We start from the raw sequence: 23,032 nt of genomic DNA, 5'->3' as shown, positions 1-23,032 counted from the left end.
AGGTGTGCTTACCTAAGATCCAAAATAATAACACAGGCCTTTTCCACTCCAGGCTCATCCCCCTCAACTCCCAGCCTCCAACCTTCCTGCCAGCCAGGTCAGCTTCCACATAGAATCATAGAATGGTTACAAGGAAGAAGGCCCATTGTGTCTCTGCCGGCTTTCTACAAGAGCAACCCAGCAACAGTGAGTCCCACTCCCTCACCCTTCTGTAGCCTGCAATTTTTTTTCCCCTTCAGGTGCTTATCCAATTTCCTTTTGAAAGCCATGATTGAATCTGTCTCCACCATTCTCTGGCAGTGCATTCCAAATCCTAACCACTCACTGAGCAAAGATTTTCCTCCTGTCACTGTCCATTCTTTTGCCATTCATCTCAAGTGTCTTCTGGTCTTCTCCCCCTCCACCAAAGGGAACAGTTTTGCTCTATTTACTCTGTATAGACCCCTCGTGATTTTGAACATCTCTATTAAATCAACCTTCTCTAAGGAGAACAAGCCCAGCTTCTCCAATCTATGCTTGTAACTGAAGTCCTCATCCATGAAACCATTCTCATAAATCTTTTGTACAGCCTCTGTAAAGCCTTCATATCCTTCCTGAAGTGCAGTGCCCAAAATTGGGCACAATACTCCAGTTGAGGCTAAACTAGTGTTTTATAAAGATTCATCATAACTTCCTTGCTTTTGTATGCTATGCCTCTATTTATGAAGCCCAGGATCCCATGTGTGTATTCATTCTATCAAATGGTCCGGTATTGGGCTAGCTCGAAGCTGGTGAGCTGTATCTGGGTGCCCATTTGATGGTGGGAGCTCACTGGCAATATAACAATAAGCTCTGGCCCTCTGCATGCAGTCGTCCCACTGACAGCATCAGGCAGCACAGTCCACCTGAAATCTCCCTCGTGGTGTCTGGTTTTTAATTCTAGTTATTTCCAACATCATCGGTCAAAAAATAAAAATCAGGTCGCCTGCCCCGAAGCTGCCTTGACTGCAGTAGGGCAATCCAATGGAAAACAGCTCCTTCAAATCAACTGTTAGATTTACAGATAATGATTCTTGCATATTTATATTTGGTCTGTGTTTATTCCTGCTTTTGATTATAATTAAAGCCTTCAGCATCAAATCTAGTGCAAGCCAAGGAAGTGCTTCGAGCTATTTCTCGCCGGAGCTTTTCAGGAGGGTTGTCCTACTGGGGCAGGAACCCATCCCTGTGCGTGATTGTCATACCCTTCTGATTAGATGATCTCAGAAGATACTTTAAGTAAATAAGGATGAAAAGCAACGTAATTGTAAGTTCATTTCTTTTAATGTGGTGAGCACTTCATCATGGTCCCTGGAGATGAGAGGCAGTCACGCAGATGGAAAATATTATTGTTCCATTCACCCATGATCAGCATCTTTCCACATTTATGAATGGACTGGGCCTGAGATAGTCCACTTGCTGGGAACATTCTCAGTATATTAACTGCAAGTACTCTGCCCTTGCCTTTCTCTTGAGCTTGTTTAACTGAAATGTACCGGCTCGCACTGAGTATTTTATGGAACGTAGCTGTTTTAAATTTCAGTACTTTTCTCTTTCTCTCCTTGGTAAAACTTTTCTGTTCTATTCTTCTGGCTCAGCTCCTGAGAACACTGATCTCTTCAAGGTTCCAGTTCCATTGGTGCCAGGCACTCTGGTACTGCTTTTGATTATAATTAAAGTCTTAAGCATAAAATCTAGTGCAAGCGAAGCAAGTGCTTCATTCAAACTGCTTCTCACCAGGATTTTTCAGGACAATTGTTCTACTGGGGCAGGAAACCATCCCTGGCCCATTCCCTTTATGGATCAAGACAGTAAAGTGTCAATAATGAGATGGCAGGTGGCCCACAGGCTTTCGCATGCTCTCTCCTCCCCACTGTGGGTTTGAAGTGGCTGCCAGCACTCAAGCCCTGAGCACAAACTGGGCAAAACTTACAACCTCAGTGGGCATAAATCAGCGCTGGAAAGAAAGGCCACCTCCCATATTCCCTGCCTGATTCTCCTGTCTATTGATTTGAACGTGAAAGGGTGATCAGTATGTAAGGTAACACACAAGACACAGTGCTCATTTTAAGTTGGTACTTGTAACTGACCCAGAGAACACATTGAAAAAAGGAGGTATGCCACCTCTGGGGTTTAGTGATCATAGAATGTTGGGGTTTAACATGATATGGAACCCTAATATACCAACAACAATGATCAATTGTATTTATCTTGTACCTGTAACATAATACTTCACGGAAGTGTTATAAAGCAAAGTTGAACACCAGCCACACAAGGCGTTCAGGCAGATGGCCAAAGTCTTGGTCAAAAAGGTAGGTTTTAAGGAGCATGTTAAAGGAGGAAAGTGAGGTAGAGGGACAGAGGTTAAAGGAGGGAACTCCACAGCTTGGGGTCTGGACAGCTGAGAGCACGACTAGCATTGATGGAGCAATTAAAATCAGGGATGCTCAAGAGGCCAGAATTAGATGAGCACTGGATTAACAAACAATTAAAAGTGAAATAAGAAGGGAAAATTACCTCTCCAAAATCTGCAGGGAGAAAGAAGAAGGGAATCAAAGGGATGACAAGTGAATAGGGCACCCAATAATGTGGATACTCCTGCCATGCTGTGTTAACTCAACATTATTACAATCATGCAGCTCTTCCTTGAGGCTTGACCCTGTCTAATTGGTAGTCTGTAACTACAAAGCTGAAAAATGTAATTTTTTATTAAGAGTTTCCATCTCATTGAGGAGGTTTCTGATCAATTCACATCCAAAAACTTGCTCTGAAGACTCTGCTCACATTTTGACAGCTGTGACAAATTTCACCACAACAGCTTAGACAATCCACAACATTCTAAAACAATCTACAACATTTTTTTTAAAAAAGTCAACTCGCTCTTTCTCCCAATGTTAATGGATCTTTTTTAAAATTCCAGGATCCAGATCTGCATCTTCACCAAAAAGTAATGAGTTCTTCCTTGGGCTATTTCCTTCCTATGTATCAAGTTTTGTTGAAATCTATCCATTACTTTTTCAGATATATTGTTTACAAACTGAGTAATAGGGGTGAAAATGTTGCCTCTGCCCATCTTGAGTGGCAGAGATAACAAGTGAAGAGGGTGCTAAGTAGAGTGCATACCTCTGCCATATTGTGTTAACTCAACATTAATAAAATTATGCAACTCTTCAGGAGGCTTTTCCCTGATGCGTAGCAACTACAAAGATGAAAGAATAAATCTTCTTATTAATAGCTTCCTTCTCACTAAGGAAACTTCAGGTCAATCTGCATCCAATAACCTGCTCTGAAAATTTTGCTCACACTTTGACAGTTGTGACAGATTGTACAATAGCAGCTGAGATGATCCACAACATTCTAGAACAATCAATAGCATTCTAGCTCAAACAGCCCACAACATTTTTTTTAAAAAGTCAATTGGCCCCATCTCCCTATATTAACAGATCCTTAAAAAAAATTCCAGGATACAGATCCTGATCTGTATCTTCACCAAAAAACTACATAGTTCTTCCATAGGCCATACTCTATCTGTGTAGAAGTTTTGTTCTGTGTAGAAGTTTTGTTGAAATCTGCCCATTAGTTTTTGAGATATATTGTTTTACAGGCTAACAAATGGGTGAAAACATTATCTCCTCCCACCTTCGGTGACAGAAGTAACATAGCTAGAGAATTGTCAGGGAAGAGGTGAGAATATTTTATGATGCAAATGGAAGAAAATCACAGGACGGTAAATATTCTTAATATTTCAGCCAATTAACGGACAATTAACAAGTTGGGGAGAGATCAATAGAATGGACCATGTTGAGGAGTAACATCAGCATTGTCCAGTTGAGCTGATTAGTCTGTTACTGTGCAGAAGATTCTATGTAATTCTGGATAAATGAATTAGGATTGGACAAATGGCCTTCCTCAAGACAAAGTATCTTGTGATTTTACCCACTAGGTCTTTGAGGTGCCAAAACGTATTTTTTCTAGAATATTTCAATCATCAGGAAATACCTTAGCGCTAGGAATGTTTATGTTTTTTCTCTCACTAAGCTGTGAGACTGTAAATTCTGTCCAAACTGCAGTAAACCTGCATTCCTGGCTCTGCCGGATTTAACTTGCTATTTATTCTCACCTTCTGACAAGTTTGTAAAAATATAATACTGTTTGGATAGAATCAATCAGTGAACAGCAATGTGTAGACTCTTACAGTATCTGCCAAGCCACCCTTTTCTGATTCAGCCTTTCACCATGCGTCTGCGGCTGAAAAATATTCACTTCCATTTCCGTCTCCAATTCAGCTGCTGCACTCACACATTCGAAAGGCTTAATGAAAGAAACAGTGGCTTCCCCTCCTTTACAGCAGACTTGCTGACGTAAAAAAATTAAAAACCTGAGCAACGTACTGATCTCCATAAACAAATCTTAATACTGTCATTGTACTGTGATTTAAATAATTGTGCAAGGGTATAAGTATTAGAACTTTGTTAGATGTTTTAAAGGTGTTCTGCATATCAATTATCTCATTTCATCACGTATTAATTCCATTCTTTTAATAATTTTATCCTTCAATGTTGAGTATGATATTCAGTACAATGTCTGGTTATAGCTTGTGCCTGTATGTAAATCAATTCTAAGGAAATCCCTTTTCTATATGGTTAAATATTTTGCATATAGCACATCATACTTGAAATCTGAGGGTTATTTTTTAATTATTCACTTATATAATCATGGTTTGTTTAGTTAACTGTGCTGATTTATCTAGAGATCCAGGAACAGCTAATACTTCAATCAATAGCAAGGAACTCCACCCAGGCTGTTATCTGAAAAGGAAGAATGTGCAGGGTTATGGGGAGAAGGCAGGCGAATGGCACTAGGTGAATTGCTCATTCGGAGAGTCAGTGCAGACACGATGGGCCAAATGGCGGCCTCCTGTGCTGTGCTGTGCTTCTGGGACTCTGTGAAATATATCATTTATTTGTTTTCAAATCCAGCCATTCAACATTTTTTTCCAAAGTGCTATCTGTTACCCTTTTGATTTTTGACCATGCTAAGTGTAATTAAGATTTAGAACATTTTAAATACATAGAAATCTAAATAATTCTGGGAAAAAATTATGAACTTTCCAAAAGAGTTATCCACTGCATATTACATACATCATGAAGAAGCTGTCCCCACATTGAACTCCTACACTTTCTGGGACTTAAAATCTCTTTTTCAGCTTGTGTTGTACATCTGAATAAAAAGGCTTCCAGAATACACTCTGCCCTGACGCAACTCCCAGAAATCAGTTTATGGCTGTCACACTTTATAGATAGTTTCTTTAAATTCTTTCATGGGATGTGAACGACCCTGGCAAAACGAGCAGTTGTTGCCCATCCCTAATTGCCCTTGTGAGGGTGGTAGTGAACTGCCTTCTTGAACCTCTGCAATTCATCTATTGTACATATACCCACAGTGCCATTGGAGAGGGAGTTCCAGGTTTTTGACCCAGTGACAGTGAAGGATATAATTCCAAGTGTCAGGATGATTTATGACTTGAAAGGAAAATTGCAGGCGGTGGTGTTCTCATGCAGCTTACAGTCCTTCTAGGTGGTAGAGGACGTGGGTTTGAAAGGTAATGTTGAAGGAGGCTTGGCAAGTTGCTGCAGTACATCTTATGTATGGTACGAACTGCAAACAAGCAGGTTTAGCAAGCAGGTGTTCTGGATGGCTAGTCTTTATTAATCATAAAAATAAAGATATTGCAAGTTTTCTAAGTGGACAATTAGAAAAAGGTCTTCCATATACAGCCTTCTGATTAGAAATCAGATTGAGGATCAAAACAATTCTCTAGGGACAGCTATACTTCCCTACATTCCTGGTGTTATTTCACAGATGAGGACCTACATGACTTAAAATTTTGTGTTTTCATTTTAAAATTTGAAAGTTTGATTCCACATCTTTTGCTGCATTCTACTCACTGACATTTCCCTTCCCCCACCTCCCCTCCCCTCCCCCCACTATATTCCATTATTTCCTGTTTCCACTAACTGGCTCAACACCCCAGCTCCTTGGTACTGTTCTCATTGTCAAGGCTTTTTCCCACTTATTTTTATCTGTTCTAGGGGTTTGGGTGAGGCTGGCAAGGCCACATTTACTACCAATGCTTGTTTTCCTTGAGGACCTCCTCCTTGAATCATTGTAGTCCTTGGGGTGATGGTGATCCCACAATGTGTTAATTAGGATATTGATCACAAAAGATTCAGAGGAACAGAAATATATATCCAACTCAAGTTGGTGTGTCTTGGAGGGGAACATGATGATGGTGTTCCCACACCATTGTTGCTTTCTCCCCTACTTGATGGTAAGGGGAAGAAGGTGCTATATAAGTCACATTGGTGAGTGGCTGCAATGCATCCCATAGATTGTGTGTACTGCAGCCAAACTGTGCCAGTTGCAAAAGAGTAGATATTTTGTCCAGTGGCAGAAGTAAGTGAACCACTCTGTTCTGGATAGCATCGAATTTCTTGTTGTGTTCATCAAGATGAATGTGAGTATTCTATCACAATCATGACTTGAGTCTGGTACATGGCGAACAGGCTTTGAGGAGTCAGGGGGTGAGCCACCCTTCACTGTACCCAGACTCTATTCTATTCCTGTAGCCATGTTGTTGATATGGGTGGTACAATTAAGCTTAGGGTCACTAGTGACTTGGTAATAGCAATGCAATTGAAGATCAAGGGGAGAAGGCTGGGCATATTATTGTCGTTACCTGGTACTTAGGTGTCGCAAGTGTTACCTGCCCCTTGTCAGCTCCATTTCCAGCACTTTCCAAATGTACTCCACTTCCCTGCTGTACTTCCCAGCCCCCTGCCTTGCTCTGCTACCCAAACATTGGACCTGGTTGGACATTACCACCATGATCTAACCCTCAGAATTCCTGGCTAAACACTGCAGCAGGTCAAAAAGTAAAAGAAAAGGCCTGAATGTGCAGTCCACTGTAAATAATCCAGGATACCAAATTTGTTAAATTCAATTTCAATCCCACTAGTTTAGACTTATTAGCTAGGTGATATTGTGACATCCCAGAACCATTTCTTTTCTAATGTCTGGGAGCTGAAGGTAGAGTGTGCATGAGTGGATATATGCTCATACATAGATAAGAGCAAAATACTGTGGATGCTGGAAATCTGAAACAAAAACAAAAATTGCTGGAAAAACTCAGCAGGTCTGAGTTCTCTGAAGAAGAGTCATACGGACTCGCAAGGTTAACTCTGAGTTTCTCTCTACAGATGCTGTCAGACCTGCTGAGTTTTTCCAGCAATTTTTGTTTTTGTTATGCTCATACATAGGTTGGTATGAATCTATTTCTATCTAAATTTTCAAAGATCTACAGAATTCATTCTCAATGTCAAAGAAGTTAGCTTTGAAGAATAGGGTTCAAATGTAACAAAACCCACATATATTACCAAAAATTAAATGTTTGCAATGTTAGGTCCAAACTAGTTAACATACCCACATAAAATGTCAGGTTGCACTTATTTCTCTCTTGGTATTGTAGGTGTATGCATGTTTGCACATACATGCTTTAAAATGTGAAGAGATATCTAGGAAAGAGTTTCTGTTTTGGATGTAGTTGGCAATACAGGTGAAAATTGAGCTCATATGTATGCTGGTTTTCTGAAGTGAAGTTATGGGCCTAGAATTTTGACATGACAGAGAGGCTCTCCATCATGGAGAAAATCACTGAAATAGCTGGAAATTCTAAGTCCTGCCCCCGAACCTGGCATTTCCCATCTTCGCAGGGGCCAGACTAGAGTTGGGCCAGGATTCACACGGGCACTATTCGCGGAAGCAGCTGGCCATTTAAATCACCAGCCGCCTCGATCAAAGTGAGACTTTGGAAGAACAGGAGTGTGGAATCTGGAGTGTGCAGATTAGAACAGGTAAGAGGACATCTGAACTTGGTGGATGCATTTGAATAACCAGGAGGAGTAAGGCACCCTTTGGGATTGTTAAAAATGAAGATGATTATGCATTTTTTTACACTCAAAATCATTGGAGCTGTCAAGAAACTGTTCAGCTGTCAAGGAAATGTCCAGCTGTCAAGGACTATAAAAGCTGACAAGAGACTGTGCAGCTCTCAAGGAACTGTCCAGCTATCAAGGATGTGTATAAGAGCTGTCCAAATGTCAAGGAATGGTCCAGCCATCAAGGAACTGTCAAGGATCTGTCTTACCTGTCAAGAAACTGTGCAGGGACACTAGATGAGTTGGCATGGAGATGGTAAGGGCAAAGGGTGGTGGGTGGGGGGAATTGGGTTGGCAAAAGTTGCCATGGATGGGGCTTAGTGAGTGTGTGGGGGAGTATGATGTGAGAGGGCTGGAGGAATGTTTTTTGTTTTATTATTATTTTTTATTTATTTAACCACAGTGCCAGAGCACAGAGGCAGGCCTTGCATCCAGTCCGCCTCTGCACCCGGCAGCCTGCATATTGGTTCCAGGTCACTGACCCTGACTCCTGTTTCAGATCGCCCCGCACCCCCTGACCAAAAATCCAACCTGTGGGTGGACATTTTTAAAGGTCAGGTTTGCCGAGCGGGTAAATCTCCCGACTCCATGAACCTGACACGGGGTCGAAAATCTGGGCCATGATTCAAGTTTCTATTCAAATACACTTGCATAACCCCAATCATAAAATCTTCCCTCAAGCTGCATGAATCAGGCAGTGTTTTACAATGTCATTGTTTATTTTCACCCATTGCATTAAAAAATATTCTTTGACATATTTAATAGTCGTAACCTGGTGCCATTTTATTAAGATGACTGAAAATTGAGTTTATCACAAAAAACATGCATTTTTAATAAGACTGGCTAGTTCATCACCTGTAACCTAATTTTAAACATCTGACTCTTTTAAAAAGAAATATAAAACCACTTGCTAGTTTCATTGATCTACACTGGTCAGTTTCTTGAATTAAAATTTTTAATATTTGCATATTTTAAAAGGTGCCAACAAGTGCCCTTACACCAAAAAAGCTTAATTGTTAAGAACCTTTTCAAAGCACACAGGTGCAACTGGCAGAAATGTGCCATGCTGATGAATTCGATAGGGGTATTGCTAGTTTTGTGGGCAGGACAGGCTTCCCACGCAATGTTTTTTAAACCAGCATAAATGATCATGGCAACTCGATTTGCACTGGACATAGCTTATGCTTGAAATTCCTCAATCTTTTCCACTAGCCTGGTAAATGGAACCTAGTGAAAACTTTATCGCATGTCTATCTACAGGAAGCAGAAACAAGAACAGTCACAGCAAAGAAAGTTTTAAAAAATCTTTCTGGTTGGAGAATTCCTGCCTCTGCCCGACACACCATCTTGGCTTTGGAGTTTAAAATGTCCAACAGTTTCAGAATGGGGCACGTGGTTTTGGAAAACATAAAATCTTCAGTAACCTTTTTATTTCTGAAACACACCCTGTTTTTTGCCTTCTAATTAATTCCTTCTCTTTAAGAGTTTATTTTTAAAAGCTGAACATTCCTATAAATATGTCTCTGGGTTTCGTTCTGGTTTGTGAAACCACTCCCTTTGCTCTCTATGAAGAAAATTAAATCAATGCAAGGTGAGGATACTGTTATTCTGCATTGTATAAAATGATTGTCAAAGCACAGAAATGTGGAACTATTAAAGAGTTTTAATCTTCTATTACCGACCTTCTCACTTCTCCTGCCAATCTACAGTCAGTGAACTTTTACTATATGCAGTGACTCACAGGAGTCAAAAAGCCACTGAAAACTTGATTTATGTATCAGGAGTGGCACTGCAATAAATCACTGACGAACTGGCATTCAACAGTTATTTTCCAAATTAAAAGCTCTTAATGGGAGAACGCACTTAAAAGGAAAAGTTGTGCCAAGGAAGTGGCCATTAGGCTGTCTCATTTCCCTTTAAAATCCATTGTTTGTGTAACATTTCAAAACACTTCAGTCGATTTGTTGTGTCACTTGTATGAAGTTCAAATTTATTCAGCAAATTAAGAGTTAACACTGTGTGGCTAGCAAAGGCATTTCTGCACCAAAGATTAGGATTCTCTCTCTCACTTGTAGGAATATACAATTAAACATAAGATGAAGCTCCAGTGGAATTTCACACTGGTGTAGGACACAGATTTACATCCACAGTTCTCCATGTGTAGAGTTTCAGGTTTCAGCAGGAGTTAGATCTCAACTGGAGACTCTCCCATTACATCTAGCGTCCAATTATGCAGTAGCATTAGTAGATGATTGGGAACTGTACACTTTTAATCAATGACTCTTTTTGCTGTTATTTTGACAGTGGAACACAATGAAGATGTTTTTCACCATAAAGCACATTGGAAAGAATTTAAGTTCGATTTAACTCAGATTCCTCGAGGTGAAATTGTAACTGCAGCAGAGTTTAGGATCTACAAAGGAGCAAATGAAAATTTCCATGGAAACATGACCCTTCATATCACAATTTACCAAGTGTTGCAGGTGCTCCAGGACAGGTTAGTGCATATTATATAGTGTTCATGCAGTCATATAACCTGTGGTTTATAACTGAGATTGTGCCCTCCTCCCCACAACTAGAAAATGCTGCATTACCTGATAATGCTTTCACAAAATTCTTTACCAAGGAGTTTTGCCTGCAGCTCCCTGAAGGCATTGGCTGCTGCTGAGATACATTCTACAGATACTCCCACTATTCATGTGCAAATCTAGATAATAGCCAAGAGTAACTTAGTGTAACTCAAGAGATAATCACCAGTCCATTTTACATCTTTCCTGGAAATGGAAATAAAAATCCAAAGAGGTGTAAAACACATTAACAATTTACCATTGGCTAAGTTACACTATCACACAAATTCCATGATTTTCCTCAGCATGAGTGGGCTGTTCAACCAACAGGAGCAGCACAGTTGAGTCTGATCTTGACCTCATCTAACATCCATACACACAGATAAATACAAAAAACTGCGGATGCTGGAAACCCAAAACAAAAACAGAATTATCTGGAAAAACTCAGCATGTCTGGCAGCATCGGCAGAGAAGAAAAGAGTTGGCGTTTCGAATCCTCATGACCCTTCAACAGAACTGATTGATAATTAGAAGAGGGGTGAAATATAAGCTGGTTTAAGGTGGGGGGAGGGGTGGGTGGTGTTTGGAGGGAGAGAAGTGGGGTGGGGGGGTGTGGTTGTAGTGACAAGCAAGCAGTGATAGGAGCAGATAATCAAAAGATGTCACAGACAAAGGTACAAAGAAGTGTTGAAGGTGGTGATATTATCTAAACGAATGTGCTAATTAAGAATGGATGGCAGGGCACTCAAGGTACAGCTCTAGTGGGGGTGGGGTGGAAAGACTAGCAGGGCATACAAGATTTAAAAATAATGGAAATAGGTGGGAAAAGAAAAATCTATATAAATTATTGGAAAAAACAAAAGGAAGGGGGAAGAAACGGAAAGGGGGTGGGGATGGAGGAGGGAGTTCAAGATCTGAAGTTGATGAATTCAATATTCAGACACACACACTCCCAAACCCAATGAGGAATAGGAACCGTAGCCAATATTTCTCTAGACCCAGTGTTAGTGAAGTTGACTGTATCACCTGATTTCGGCCCTGGCTGGGATCAGCTAAGTCAGAACACACTGGGGATTGAACCTGGGACTTTTCTGATCCAGAACCCATTGCACATACAAGCTAAGCCATTAGGCTGTCCCATTTCAGAGTATCCTTCAGTGAGTAAGTTTTATAAAATAACATTTTGCTCTTACCACTGAAGTAGGCCCCATGTTCCCAAGACAATATTTTTAAATAGCTGTTGCTCACTTAGATGGCCTATTGGTTAAATTGGTGTGGCAGGACATGAGTCATTGGGTCTAGATGGTAAGCAGAAAAAAAGATGCTTATTCATAAGCAAGGAGTCAAAGTGAAGGATGTCAACCTCGTCCCGTATTATGCATGTCTTAGCAGTTGGTTCCAGAGGTCAGCAAAGATGATACTAAAGGTCAAAACTGAACATATTTAGCAAAACAACTGGGAGGAAAATATTGGTCAGCAGTATGCTGACTTTTAAGTGATATGAACATAGCTCATTTTTCAAAAATAAAAGCATAGAAAGCTAGAAATACATGGTAAGCATCTGGAAGAAAAAGCCTGATTAACATTTTGGGTGGGACTCTTCATCAGAGCTGTTATTTGCATTTTTGTTTCTTTTTAGAACTGTTAATCAGTAAGTTGTTACCTCCCCTCATGAGACCCAACAAAACGTTTATTGAAAATCGCATTTCCTGGGTAGAGCAAGCAGCAGAGATAAAATCATGGGATCAAAGGACTTTAAGTGAGGCAGTCTAGTCATTCGTGCTGAGAGCTGGTCTGACAGGCAGACAGTCAAGAGTTCAAGTCCCAGGGCTATCTAACGCCTGGATGAGTTTTCAGGCTGTTTTTTTTGTCCAGGTTGCAGCCCAATTCATCGTGTAGTTTGGCAGTGTCCATCTCAAAAGGGAGGGATAAACTTACCCCAGTAGCACTAATAGGGGTCATGCCAGCTGCACAGAGGAGTATTTGTAAGAGTAGAGAGCTTATGGATGATGTGAACTCAAATATGACCAGAAGCAAAGCATAGAAAAATCAACATTTATTTGATATTTCTTTTTTGATTTCCATTTTCAAGCTGGACTCCCACACACAATATGACTTCCCACAAGCTGTGACAATGGATGAAATCAGCTGTTCTATGGTTAGTTGTTTCCCACACCACTCCTACCAGCATTTGAATAGTGTGGTGTGGTGAGGGATTCTGTGTCAGCAAATGTTTGCTCATTTCCCCCCTCCTCCGCCACCCCCAAACCCTATGCCAGTAACTCAATCAAATTTGTCATCTGGGGAATCTGAAGTCCAAATATTAATCAAAACTGAGGTTCAAGCCTGTTTGAGTCATGAAGCGACACTCTGCAGTCATGCAACCTGGAGCTCCAGAAAAAAAAGTCCACTTGTGCCTTCCTGAAGAAAGCCTTGCCCACTGGGGCTGTACATGGAGAAATTGGTTCTGGCTCTGGTTTGCCATCAACAGGAGATCAGGGCTGCCTGCACCTCATTTCCCGATGCATACTCCCAGAGGAATGAAGCTTCACACTAACATCAAGTGGCAACTTATCTTTATTTGTTGGAATGATCCCTCTTTTGAGTATTTTCCAGCAACTGAACTCCTTTTATTTCAGTATTTAATAAATTATAATACACTTTAAAATAAAATTATATGTCTCTATGGTTCTGTGTTGAATCTATGAGTATTATCCCTAGGCTTTTGGAGTTCTGGTTTTAAAATGATAAGAGTTCAGATGAGAGCACATCTGTCCCAATTGTTCCAATAGGGTTTGAACATTAAAGTATTTGAATTATAGCGTACTGCTTTTTACATTAGTCAAGAAAAGAAAAAGGCAACCTTGTTGAATTTTTAGTTCACGTCAAAACATTGCTATACTACTCAAGGGGTTAATCAAGAAAGAACAACTGAAAACTGTAAGCCTGAAGTTTATTACAATGAAATGTGTTGTATGTAAAAATGCAGCAAGTTTAAAAATAGTCGGGAGGAAATGGCTGGCAGTAATGAATTGTCAATTACTGAGCAGGGGTTTGATGGAGGAGGTTTGAGGATGAAGCATAGGCAGAGTGGAAATGAAGGAGAGATTCAGGAGAACTATAGGTTGAGATTGCTACTTGGGAGAAACTTGACAAAATTATGACAACTGGGGTCTGGGCAGCTGTTTTGGGTGCTGTGGAGTGCATGGGGGAAACAGTTCTTCCCTTTTTTGACAAAATATTTTAGCTCACAAATGTGAATTTTAATATCAAAAGTCAAGGTAAGAAGGAGAAACTTGGTCTCCCTTCAACTCCACCCCACCCCCAAAACAACTGGGAGGAAAACGTTGGTCAGCAGCATTAGTGATGTGAACATAGCTCATTTTTCAAAAATAAAAGCATAGAAAATTAGAAATACATGGTAAGCATCTGGTTCTGGTGGCTGCTAAGTACGGTTTATGAAACACACTCTCCAATGTTAACAAGATCACCCTGAACCTGCATAGCTGCACGTACTATAGGTCAGAAAAGCTTCAGCTTGAGATAGTAACTGAATGTGTCTCTGGAAAACTGCTGATTTCATCTCAGTCTTTAGTTGACAGCTTGTGTTAACTATATGAGAGATTCCATTCATTTGCCAATCTATGCAGTGTGATAGTGCATGCTTTAATCTGAGGTGCCACACTCAGCACATTCTGTTACTTCCTCATATCAGTACTTGAACCTGGAACTCTGTAAATAACAGCAATCAGAATCCATTATCCTACCCACATGGTTCTTCAGTGCTCCTTCTCAAAAGGATTTGATCAAGTAATATTCAAGACTGAATATTGCTTTGAAAACATAATAGAATATTCAAGAAAACCCTCACAAAAGCATAATGGTGACTCTATATTTCCATACATTTCTTTAGTTTTCAAGGGTCGATTGGGTTGCCTTTTAATTTTTTCCCTAATGGCTACCACATGCACCCTAATTTGGTGCTCAACTTCCATTTGTTACTCCAATAACAACTACCTGCATTTATATAATGGCTTGAACATAGTAAAACATCGCAACACACTGCACAGGAGTGCTACCAAACAAAGTTTGACATTTAGCTAGATAAGGAGATACTAGAACAGGTGAAGAGGTAGATTTTAAGAGGGGTCTTTAAACATGAAAGAGACATAGAAAGGCAGAGAGATTTAGAGAAGGAGTTCCAGATCTGAGGGCCATGGCAGCTGAAGGCATGTTTGCCAATGGTAGAGCGATTAAAATCAGAGATGCGCAAGAGGCCAGGATCAAAGGAACGCAGAAATTTTGGATGGTTGTGGGATGCTGGAGGAAATTATAATGATAGGGAAAGGGTAATCCATGGAGGCATTTGAAAGAAAAGATGAGAATTTTAAAATTGAGGCAGTGCCAGACTGGGAGCCAATGTAAGTCAGCAAGCAGGTCTTAGCGTGAGTTAGGATATGGGCAGCAGAATTTTGCATGAGTACAAGTTTACAGAGGGTGGAAAATGGGAGGCCAGCAAGGAGATCATTGAAATAGTCAAGTCCAGAGCTAACAAAGGCATGGGATGATGGTTTCAGCAGCACAGAAGCTGAGGCCACGGTGGCGACAGGGGATATGCAACTAGGCAGTCTTAGTGATGGATTGGATAGGTAGTCTGAAGATCATTCCAGTTTCAAATCAAACTTCAAAGTTGCAAACAGCCTGCTTCAGCTTTAGACAGTTGCCAGAGTGTGTCATGGAACCAATGGCTTGAAAAGTGAGTTCGACTGAAGGCAATGACCCCGATTATCCCAATATTTAGTTGGAGAAAACTTCTTATTGGATAAGCAGCGTGACAAATCAAGACAGAAAGGTCAAGGGAGGTGGTGGTGTCACAGAACTGGGTGTCGTCAGCATACATATTGAACCTATGTTTTCAAATGATGGTGCTGAAGGGCAGTATGTAGATAAGAAATAGGAGGAAGCCAAGGATTTTGGGGGAACCCAGAGTTAATGGTACAAGAGCTGAAAGAGAAGACATTTCAGGTGATTATCTGGCTACAAATGGATAGATAAGAATGGAAGCAGGTGAGGTTAGTTCCACCAAGCTGGGTGATGGAGCCTAATTATATAGTCAATCATATGAAAGGTTGTGGAAAGGTCAAGAAGGCTGAGGAGAGAGAGTTTACCATTGCTAAGGGCTGTTTCAATGCTGTTGCAGGAGCTGCGGATTGGAAGTGCTTGAACATGGTGTTGAGGGAAAGATGGATACAAACCTGGGACGTGACCAGGGCTTTGGTTCAAGGGTTTTGGAGAGGATGTGAATGTTGGAGATGGGGCAATAGTTTATAAGGGCAGTGATGACAGTGACGCTATTTTGAGGAGGAGGTAATGAGAGCAGATTTGAAGGGATAGAGGACTGTGCCCGAGGAGAAGGAACCATTAACAATATAACCTAACCTGGGGGTCAGGAAGGGAAGTTCGGTGGTCAGCAGTTTGGCAGGAATAGATTCAAGAGAGAAGGAGTTGGATCTTGTGGATAAGATGAGCTCTAAGTGGGCATGAAGTGAGTTAGGAGAAAAATTAGGGAAGGAAGCTAGTTCAGGGCTAGGCCTGGGGGACCATTAGGGGAAGCTTGGCTTTGTGGGCTAGGGAAGGGACGGAAGCAGCAGAGGCAGCTAAACAGATGGTTTCAATCTTGGTGACAAAAATGTCCATGAGCTCCTCTCATTTATTGGTAGTTCCAAAGTGTTTTGGTTTGTTCAAGTGAGTTCAATTCAAAGTCCTTGCCCTTCCAAATTTATTCATTACTTTTCTTTATCCTACCTCGTTCAGTTAACTATGCTCCTGCTCTCTCCAACTCCCTCCCCAGCTACCTCTGGTATTTCTCTCTCTAATTCTTTCTCTAGTTCCCCCAGGCAACTGAAAGCATGGCCACCTATGGTGGAGCAATTAAAATCTGGGATGCTCAAGAAGCCAGAATTAGAGGAGCAGAGATATCTCAGAGGGTCATGTTACAGATCATGACAGAAGGAATGCACAGTTAATTCTAGCCCCACTTCTCCACAGGTCATAACAATAGCTTAAATGTTTTATTCACCCACAAAACTGGCCAATTGCTTACTTTGACACTGTTATTCCCAGCATAAAAATACCAGACTTCTTTCAGTAAACACAAAGAAATAATTGATTTATTATAAAACAAACTTTTTTTTAAAAACAAGTAGATAAACTGGTTAACATGCAAGTTGTAGTTTAGAAGTGTAACAATTTTCCCCTTTTTAAAAACACAGATATTCAAACCCATACACTCACTCACAAACACAAAACAGGATAAAACAAACACAGTCCCCTGCAGAGGCTGGCGTATGGGGAAATTTCTTTTAAAAGGATAAAATTCAAAGCAATCTCAACACTGTTGATCTAACAGAACCCTGGTCACAATAGGTCTGGAAGTTCCTTCAGATGGATATTTTAGTGAAACTGTCCTCGGTGACTCTTATTAATCACAACTTCACCGACTTTTAAAAAAACAGACGAGTTATCCTGATACGTTTCTAAGGAAGGTTTAACACCTTTAGGTGTTTAAGGTGGGAAAGGGAGAGTCTTTTTCTTGCAGCCTGCTTCTAAGGCACCCACACACATTCACTGACAGAGTTTTTTAAAGACCAAAATGTTCAATGAATACTTCTCTTAGGCCAGATGTTTTTAACCAATCACCTTGAGTCTTTAGCCTGGCAACAGCAGTTCTTTGTTAACTTAGATATACAAAGCATCTCTTCCCTTCCCAGATACTCCTCGCTGGACATCTATGTTGACCCATGGTTTCTTGAAGAATGGCATACTCACAGCCCCAAATTAATATTGCAAACTTTTTAAAAATACCTCAGGAGGAAGAATGTCCAAGATCCAATGCAATTCAAATTTTTCAAAAAAAAGTCCCTCACAGTTGTAAAATGAAACATTGTTTTAATTTAAATGTATTTATGGCTGGTGCAATTTATAAGAGTTACAAAATTAGAAAGTCTCCTGTTGGATTGCTCAGAGAGAGTCTGAGGTTTGGCTAATGGAAGAGCGTTACTATGGTTGGGTAGTTGTAGAGGAGTGTGGATCCCTAACAAAGTGAGAAAGATGTCAGTCAGGGATTTCCTCAGAAAACAGTGGGATTTTTTGCTTCCTGGAAAATAAGTAAATACATACGGACAGACAAGGATACAGACAAGCCTTACAGCGGCTGAGCACATTTGAATGTATTGGCTGCCATTGTAGCCCTATCATTAGTGTGGGGCCCTGGCAAAATCCACCCTATAATCTCACAGCGGTATCACAGCTCTCCACCTTTACTGCCCATCTGTTTAGAGAATGAGGGAAGGCCAAAAAATGTTATGCAACCTAAATCCTAACAGGATGAATTAACTTGCCTTTTTTCTGCGTAATGTTGTTATAAGTCTCTGTTTAATTAATTATGCTTCAGGTGGTGTATTTTATTTCGGACCCCCTTCCAAACATCAATAATGGTACAAGTTTACCAGAATTTCCACTATTCATAATAATTATTTGCTTTCAATTTTGAGATAAACCTAAGTAAAAGTACAGATGGTATAAGCATGTAAAATATAAAACTGAACAGTTCAAAACTTCAAAGTGAAAGTTTTCATTTTCTGTCTGTAACATGCTTTATTTGTGAAATAAACAGTAAATTGAATAAAACAACCTACATTATTCTCAGGAACACTTTCTCAGAAAACTGGAAGAGATCATATTTTATACCTAGGACCTTAGCTCTGGAATGCACCCCCTAAACCTCCCCAACTTCCTACTTTGCTCTCCTCCTTTAAGAGACTTGTTGAAACCTATAGCTTTTGGTCATCTGACCTTCTATCCCCTTATGTGACTCAGTGTCATATCTTGTATAACGTTCATGTGAAGCAACTGAGGATGTTTTATTACATTAAAGATATTAGAATAGTATAAATTGTTGTTGTTTATGAGGTCACAGATCAGGGTATTACTTATGTCCCTACATGTCTGGCTCAAATTAATTTGATTCATTTTCTTTCACTTGCAGAGAACCAGAGCTCCTCCTATTGGACAATCAAGAAGTGTGGCCCACAGAAGAAGGGTGGCTGGAGTTTGACATCACAGCAACAAGTAATGATTGGCTAATGAATCCTCATTATAATCTGGGCCTGCGTCTTTGTGTGGAGACTGAGGAAGGTATTGCATTTAACTGTTACATCCTGTATGTTCCAGGATCCAAGTCACCTATCACTAACACACACTACAAAAACAGAATTACCTGGAAAAACTCAGCAGGTCTGGCAGCATCGGCGGAGAAGAAAAGAGTTGACGTTTCGAGTCCTCATGACCCTTCGACAGAACTTGAGTTCGAGTCCAGGAAAGAGCTGAAATATAAGCTGGTTTAAGGTGTGTGTGTGGGGGGCGGAGAGATAGAGAGACAGAGAGGTGGAGGGGGTTGGTGTGGTTGTAGCGACAAACAAGCAGTGATAGAAGCAGATCATCAAAAGATGTCAACAACAATAGTACAATAGAACACATAGGTGTTAAAGTTAAAGTTGGTGATATTATCTAAACGAATGTGCTAATTAAGAATGGATGGTAGGGCACTCAAGGTATAGCTCTAGTGGGTTTTTTTTTATTTTATATAATGGAAATAGGTGGGAAAAGGAAAATCTTTATAATTTATTGGGAAAAAAAAGAAGGGGGAAACAGAAAGGGGGTGGGGATGGGGGAGGGGACTCACGACCTAAAGTTGTTGAATTCAATATTCAGTCCGGAAGGCTGTAAAGTCCCTAGTCGGAAGATGAGGTGTTGTTCCTCCAGTTTGCGTTGGGCTTCACTGGAACAATGCAGCAAGCCAAGGACAGACATGTGGGCAAGAGAGCAGGGTGGAGTGTTAAAATGGCAAGCGACAGGGAGGTTTGGGTCATTCTTGCGGACAGACCGCAGGTGTTCTGCAAAGCGGTCGCCCAGTTTACGTTTGGTCTCTCCAATGTAGAGGAGACCACATTGGGAGCAACGAATGCAGTAGACTAAGTTGGGGGAAATGCAAGTGAAATGCTGCTTCACTTGAAAGGAGTGTTTGGGTCCTTGGACGGTGAGGAGAGAGGAAGTGAAGGGGCAGGTGTTGCATCTTTTGCGTGGGCAAGGGGTTGTGCCATAGGAGGGGGTTGAGGAGTAGGGGGTGATGGAGGAGTGGACCAGGGTGTCCCGGAGGGAGCGATCCCTACGGAATGCCGATAAGGGGGGTGAAGGGAAGATGTGTTTGGTAGTGGCATCATGCTGGAGTTGGCGGAAATGGCGGAGGATGATCCTTTGAATGCGGAGGCTGGTGGGGTGATAAGTGAGGACAAGAGGGACCCTATCATGTTTCTGGGAGGGAGGAGAAGGAGTGAGGGCGGATGCGCGGGAGATGGGCCGGACACGGTTGAGGGCCCTGTCAACGACCGTGGGTGGAAAACCTCGGTTAAGGAAGAAGGAGGACATGTCAGAGGAACTGTTTTTGAATGTAGCATCATCGGAACAGATGCGACGGAGGCGAAGGAACTGAGAGAATGGGATGGAGTCCTTACAGGAAGTGGGGTGTGAGGAGCTGTAGTCGAGATAGCTGTGGGTGTCGGTGGGTTTGTAATGGATATTGGTGGACAGTCTATCACCAGAGATTGAGACAGAGAGGTCAAGGAAGGGAAGGGAAGTGTCAGAGATGGACCACGTGAAAATGATGGAGGGGTGGAGATTGGAAGCAAAATTAATAAATTTTTCCAAGTCCTGACGAGAGCATGAAGCAGCACCAAAGTAATCATCGATGTACCGGAGAAAGAGTTGTGGAAGGGGGCCGGAGTAGGACTGCAACAAGGAATGTTCCACATACCCCATAAAGAGACAGGCATAGCTGGGGCCCATGCGGGTACCCATAGCCACACCTTTTATTTGGAGGAAGTGAGAGGAGTTGAAGGAGAAATTGTTCAGCGTGAGAACAAGTTCAGCCAGACGGAGGAGAGTAGTGGTGGATGGGGATTGTTCGGGCCTCTGTTCGAGGAAGAAGCTAAGGGCCCTCAGACCATCCTGGTGGGGGATGGAGGTGTAGAGGGATTGGACGTCCATGGTGAAGAGGAAGCGGTAGGGGCCAGGGAACTGGAAATTGTTGATGTGACGTAAGGTGTCAGAGGAATCACGGATGTAGGTGGGAAGGGACTGGACAAGGGGAGAGAGAAGGGAGTCAAGATAACGAGAAATGAGTTCTGTGGGGCAGGAGCAAGCTGAGACGATCGGTCTACCGGGGCAGTTCTGTTTGTGGATTTTGGGTAGGAGATAGAAGCGGGCCGTCCGAGGTTGGGCAACTATCAGGTTGGAAGCTGTGGGAGGGAGATCCCCAGAGGAGATGAGGTCAGTGACAGTCCTGGAAACAGTGGCTTGATGTTCAGTGGTGGGGTCATGGTCCAGGGAGAGGTAGGAGGAAGTGTCTGCGAGTTGACGCTCAGCCTCCGCGTGGTAGAGGTCAGTGCGCCAGACAACAACAGCACCACCCTTGTCAGCGGGTTTGATGACAATGTCAGGGTTGGACCTGAGAGAATGGAGTGCAGTAAGTTCAGAGAGAGGCAGGTTAGAATGGGTGAGAGGAGCAGAGAAATTGAGACGACTAATGTCGCGCCGACAGTTCTCAATGAAAAGATCGAGAGAAGGTAAGAATCCAGAGGGAGGGGTCCAGGTGGAGGGAGAATATTGAAGATGGGTAAAAGGATCCGTTGAACTGGGAGAGGACTCCTGCCCAAAGAAGTGAGCCCGGAGACGAAGACGGCGGAAGAAGAGTTCAGTATCATGCCGAGCCCGAAATTCATTGAGGTGAGGGCGTAAGGGTATGAAACTAAGTCCTTTGCTGAGCACTGAACGTTCAGCATCGGAGAGGGGAAGGTCAGGGGGTATAGTTCCACAAACAGAACTGCCCCGGTAGACCGATCGTCTCAGCTTGCTCCTGCCCCACAGAACTCATTTCTCGTTATCTTGACTCCCTTCTCTCTCCCCTTGTCCAGTCCCTTCCCACCTACATCCGTGATTCCTCTGACACCTTACGTCACATCAACAATTTCCAGTTCCCTGGCCCCTACCGCTTCCTCTTCACCATGGACGTCCAATCCCTCTACACCTCCATCCCCCACCAGGATGGTCTGAGGGCCCTTAGCTTCTTCCTCGAACAGAGGCCCGAACAATCCCCATCCACCACTACTCTCCTCCGTCTGGCTGAACTTGTTCTCACGCTGAACAATTTCTCCTTCAACTCCTCTCACTTCCTCCAAATAAAAGGTGTGGCTATGGGTACCCGCATGGGCCCCAGCTATGCCTGTCTCTTTATGGGGTATGTGGAACATTCCTTGTTGCAGTCCTACTCCGGCCCCCTTCCACAACTCTTTCTCCGGTACATCGATGATTACTTTGGTGCTGCTTCATGCTCTCGTCGGGACTTGGAAAAATTTATTAATTTTGCTTCCAATCTCCACCCCTCCATCATTTTCACGTGGTCCATCTCTGACACTTCCCTTCCCTTCCTTGACCTCTCTGTCTCAATCTCTGGTGATAGACTGTCCACCAATATCCATTACAAACCCACCGACACCCACAGCTATCTCGACTACAGCTCCTCACACCCCACTTCCTGTAAGGACTCCATCCCATTCTCTCAGTTCCTTCGCCTCCGTCGCATCTGTTCCGATGATGCTACATTCAAAAACAGTTCCTCTGACATGTCCTCCTTCTTCCTTAACCGAGGTTTTCCACCCACGGTCGTTGACAGGGCCCTCAACCGTGTCCGGCCCATCTCCCGCGCATCCGCCCTCACTCCTTCTCCTCCCTCCCAGAAACATGATAGGGTCCCTCTTGTCCTCACTTATCACCCCACCAGCCTCCGCATTCAAAGGATCATCCTCCGCCATTTCCGCCAACTCCAGCATGATGCCACTACCAAACACATCTTCCCTTCACCCCCCTTATCGGCATTCCGTAGGGATCGCTCCCTCCGGGACACCCTGGTCCACTCCTCCATCACCCCCTACTCCTCAACCCCCTCCTATGGCACAACCCCTTGCCCACGCAAAAGATGCAACACCTGCCCCTTCACTTCCTCTCTCCTCACCGTCCAAGGACCCAAACACTCCTTTCAAGTGAAGCAGCATTTCACTTGCATTTCCCCCAACTTAGTCTACTGCATTCGTTGCTCCCAATGTGGTCTCCTCTACATTGGAGAGACCAAACGTAAACTGGGCGACCGCTTTGCAGAACACCTGCGGTCTGTCCGCAAGAATGACCCAAACCTCCCTGTCGCTTGCCATTTTAACACTCCACCCTGCTCTCTTGCCCACATGTCTGTCCTTGGCTTGCTGCATTGTTCCAGTGAAGCCCAACGCAAACTGGAGGAACAACACCTCATCTTCCGACTAGGGACTTTACAGCCTTCCG

At 42.5% G+C, this 23,032-nt stretch overlaps 1 protein-coding gene across 2 annotated transcripts in view; it reads left to right on the top strand.

The window, feature by feature from the left end:
- LOC121291420 (bone morphogenetic protein 7-like) overlaps nt 1-23,032 on the top strand; it is an 80,088-nt gene that overhangs the window by 35,814 nt on the left and 21,242 nt on the right. For both annotated transcript variants that reach the window (XM_041212575.1, XM_041212574.1), the window contains exons 2-3: nt 10,320-10,512; nt 18,630-18,778. In XM_041212575.1, coding sequence (XP_041068509.1) covers nt 10,320-10,512; nt 18,630-18,778 — 342 coding nt within the window. The remainder of the gene's footprint in view (nt 1-10,319; nt 10,513-18,629; nt 18,779-23,032) is intronic.

This window comes from Carcharodon carcharias, chromosome 19 (genome assembly GCF_017639515.1).
Source record: "Carcharodon carcharias isolate sCarCar2 chromosome 19, sCarCar2.pri, whole genome shotgun sequence".
Classification (NCBI taxonomy): Eukaryota; Metazoa; Chordata; class Chondrichthyes; order Lamniformes; family Lamnidae; genus Carcharodon; species Carcharodon carcharias.
Note: the sequence above shows the minus strand (reverse complement) of the source record. Positions and strands in the feature narration are given on the sequence as shown.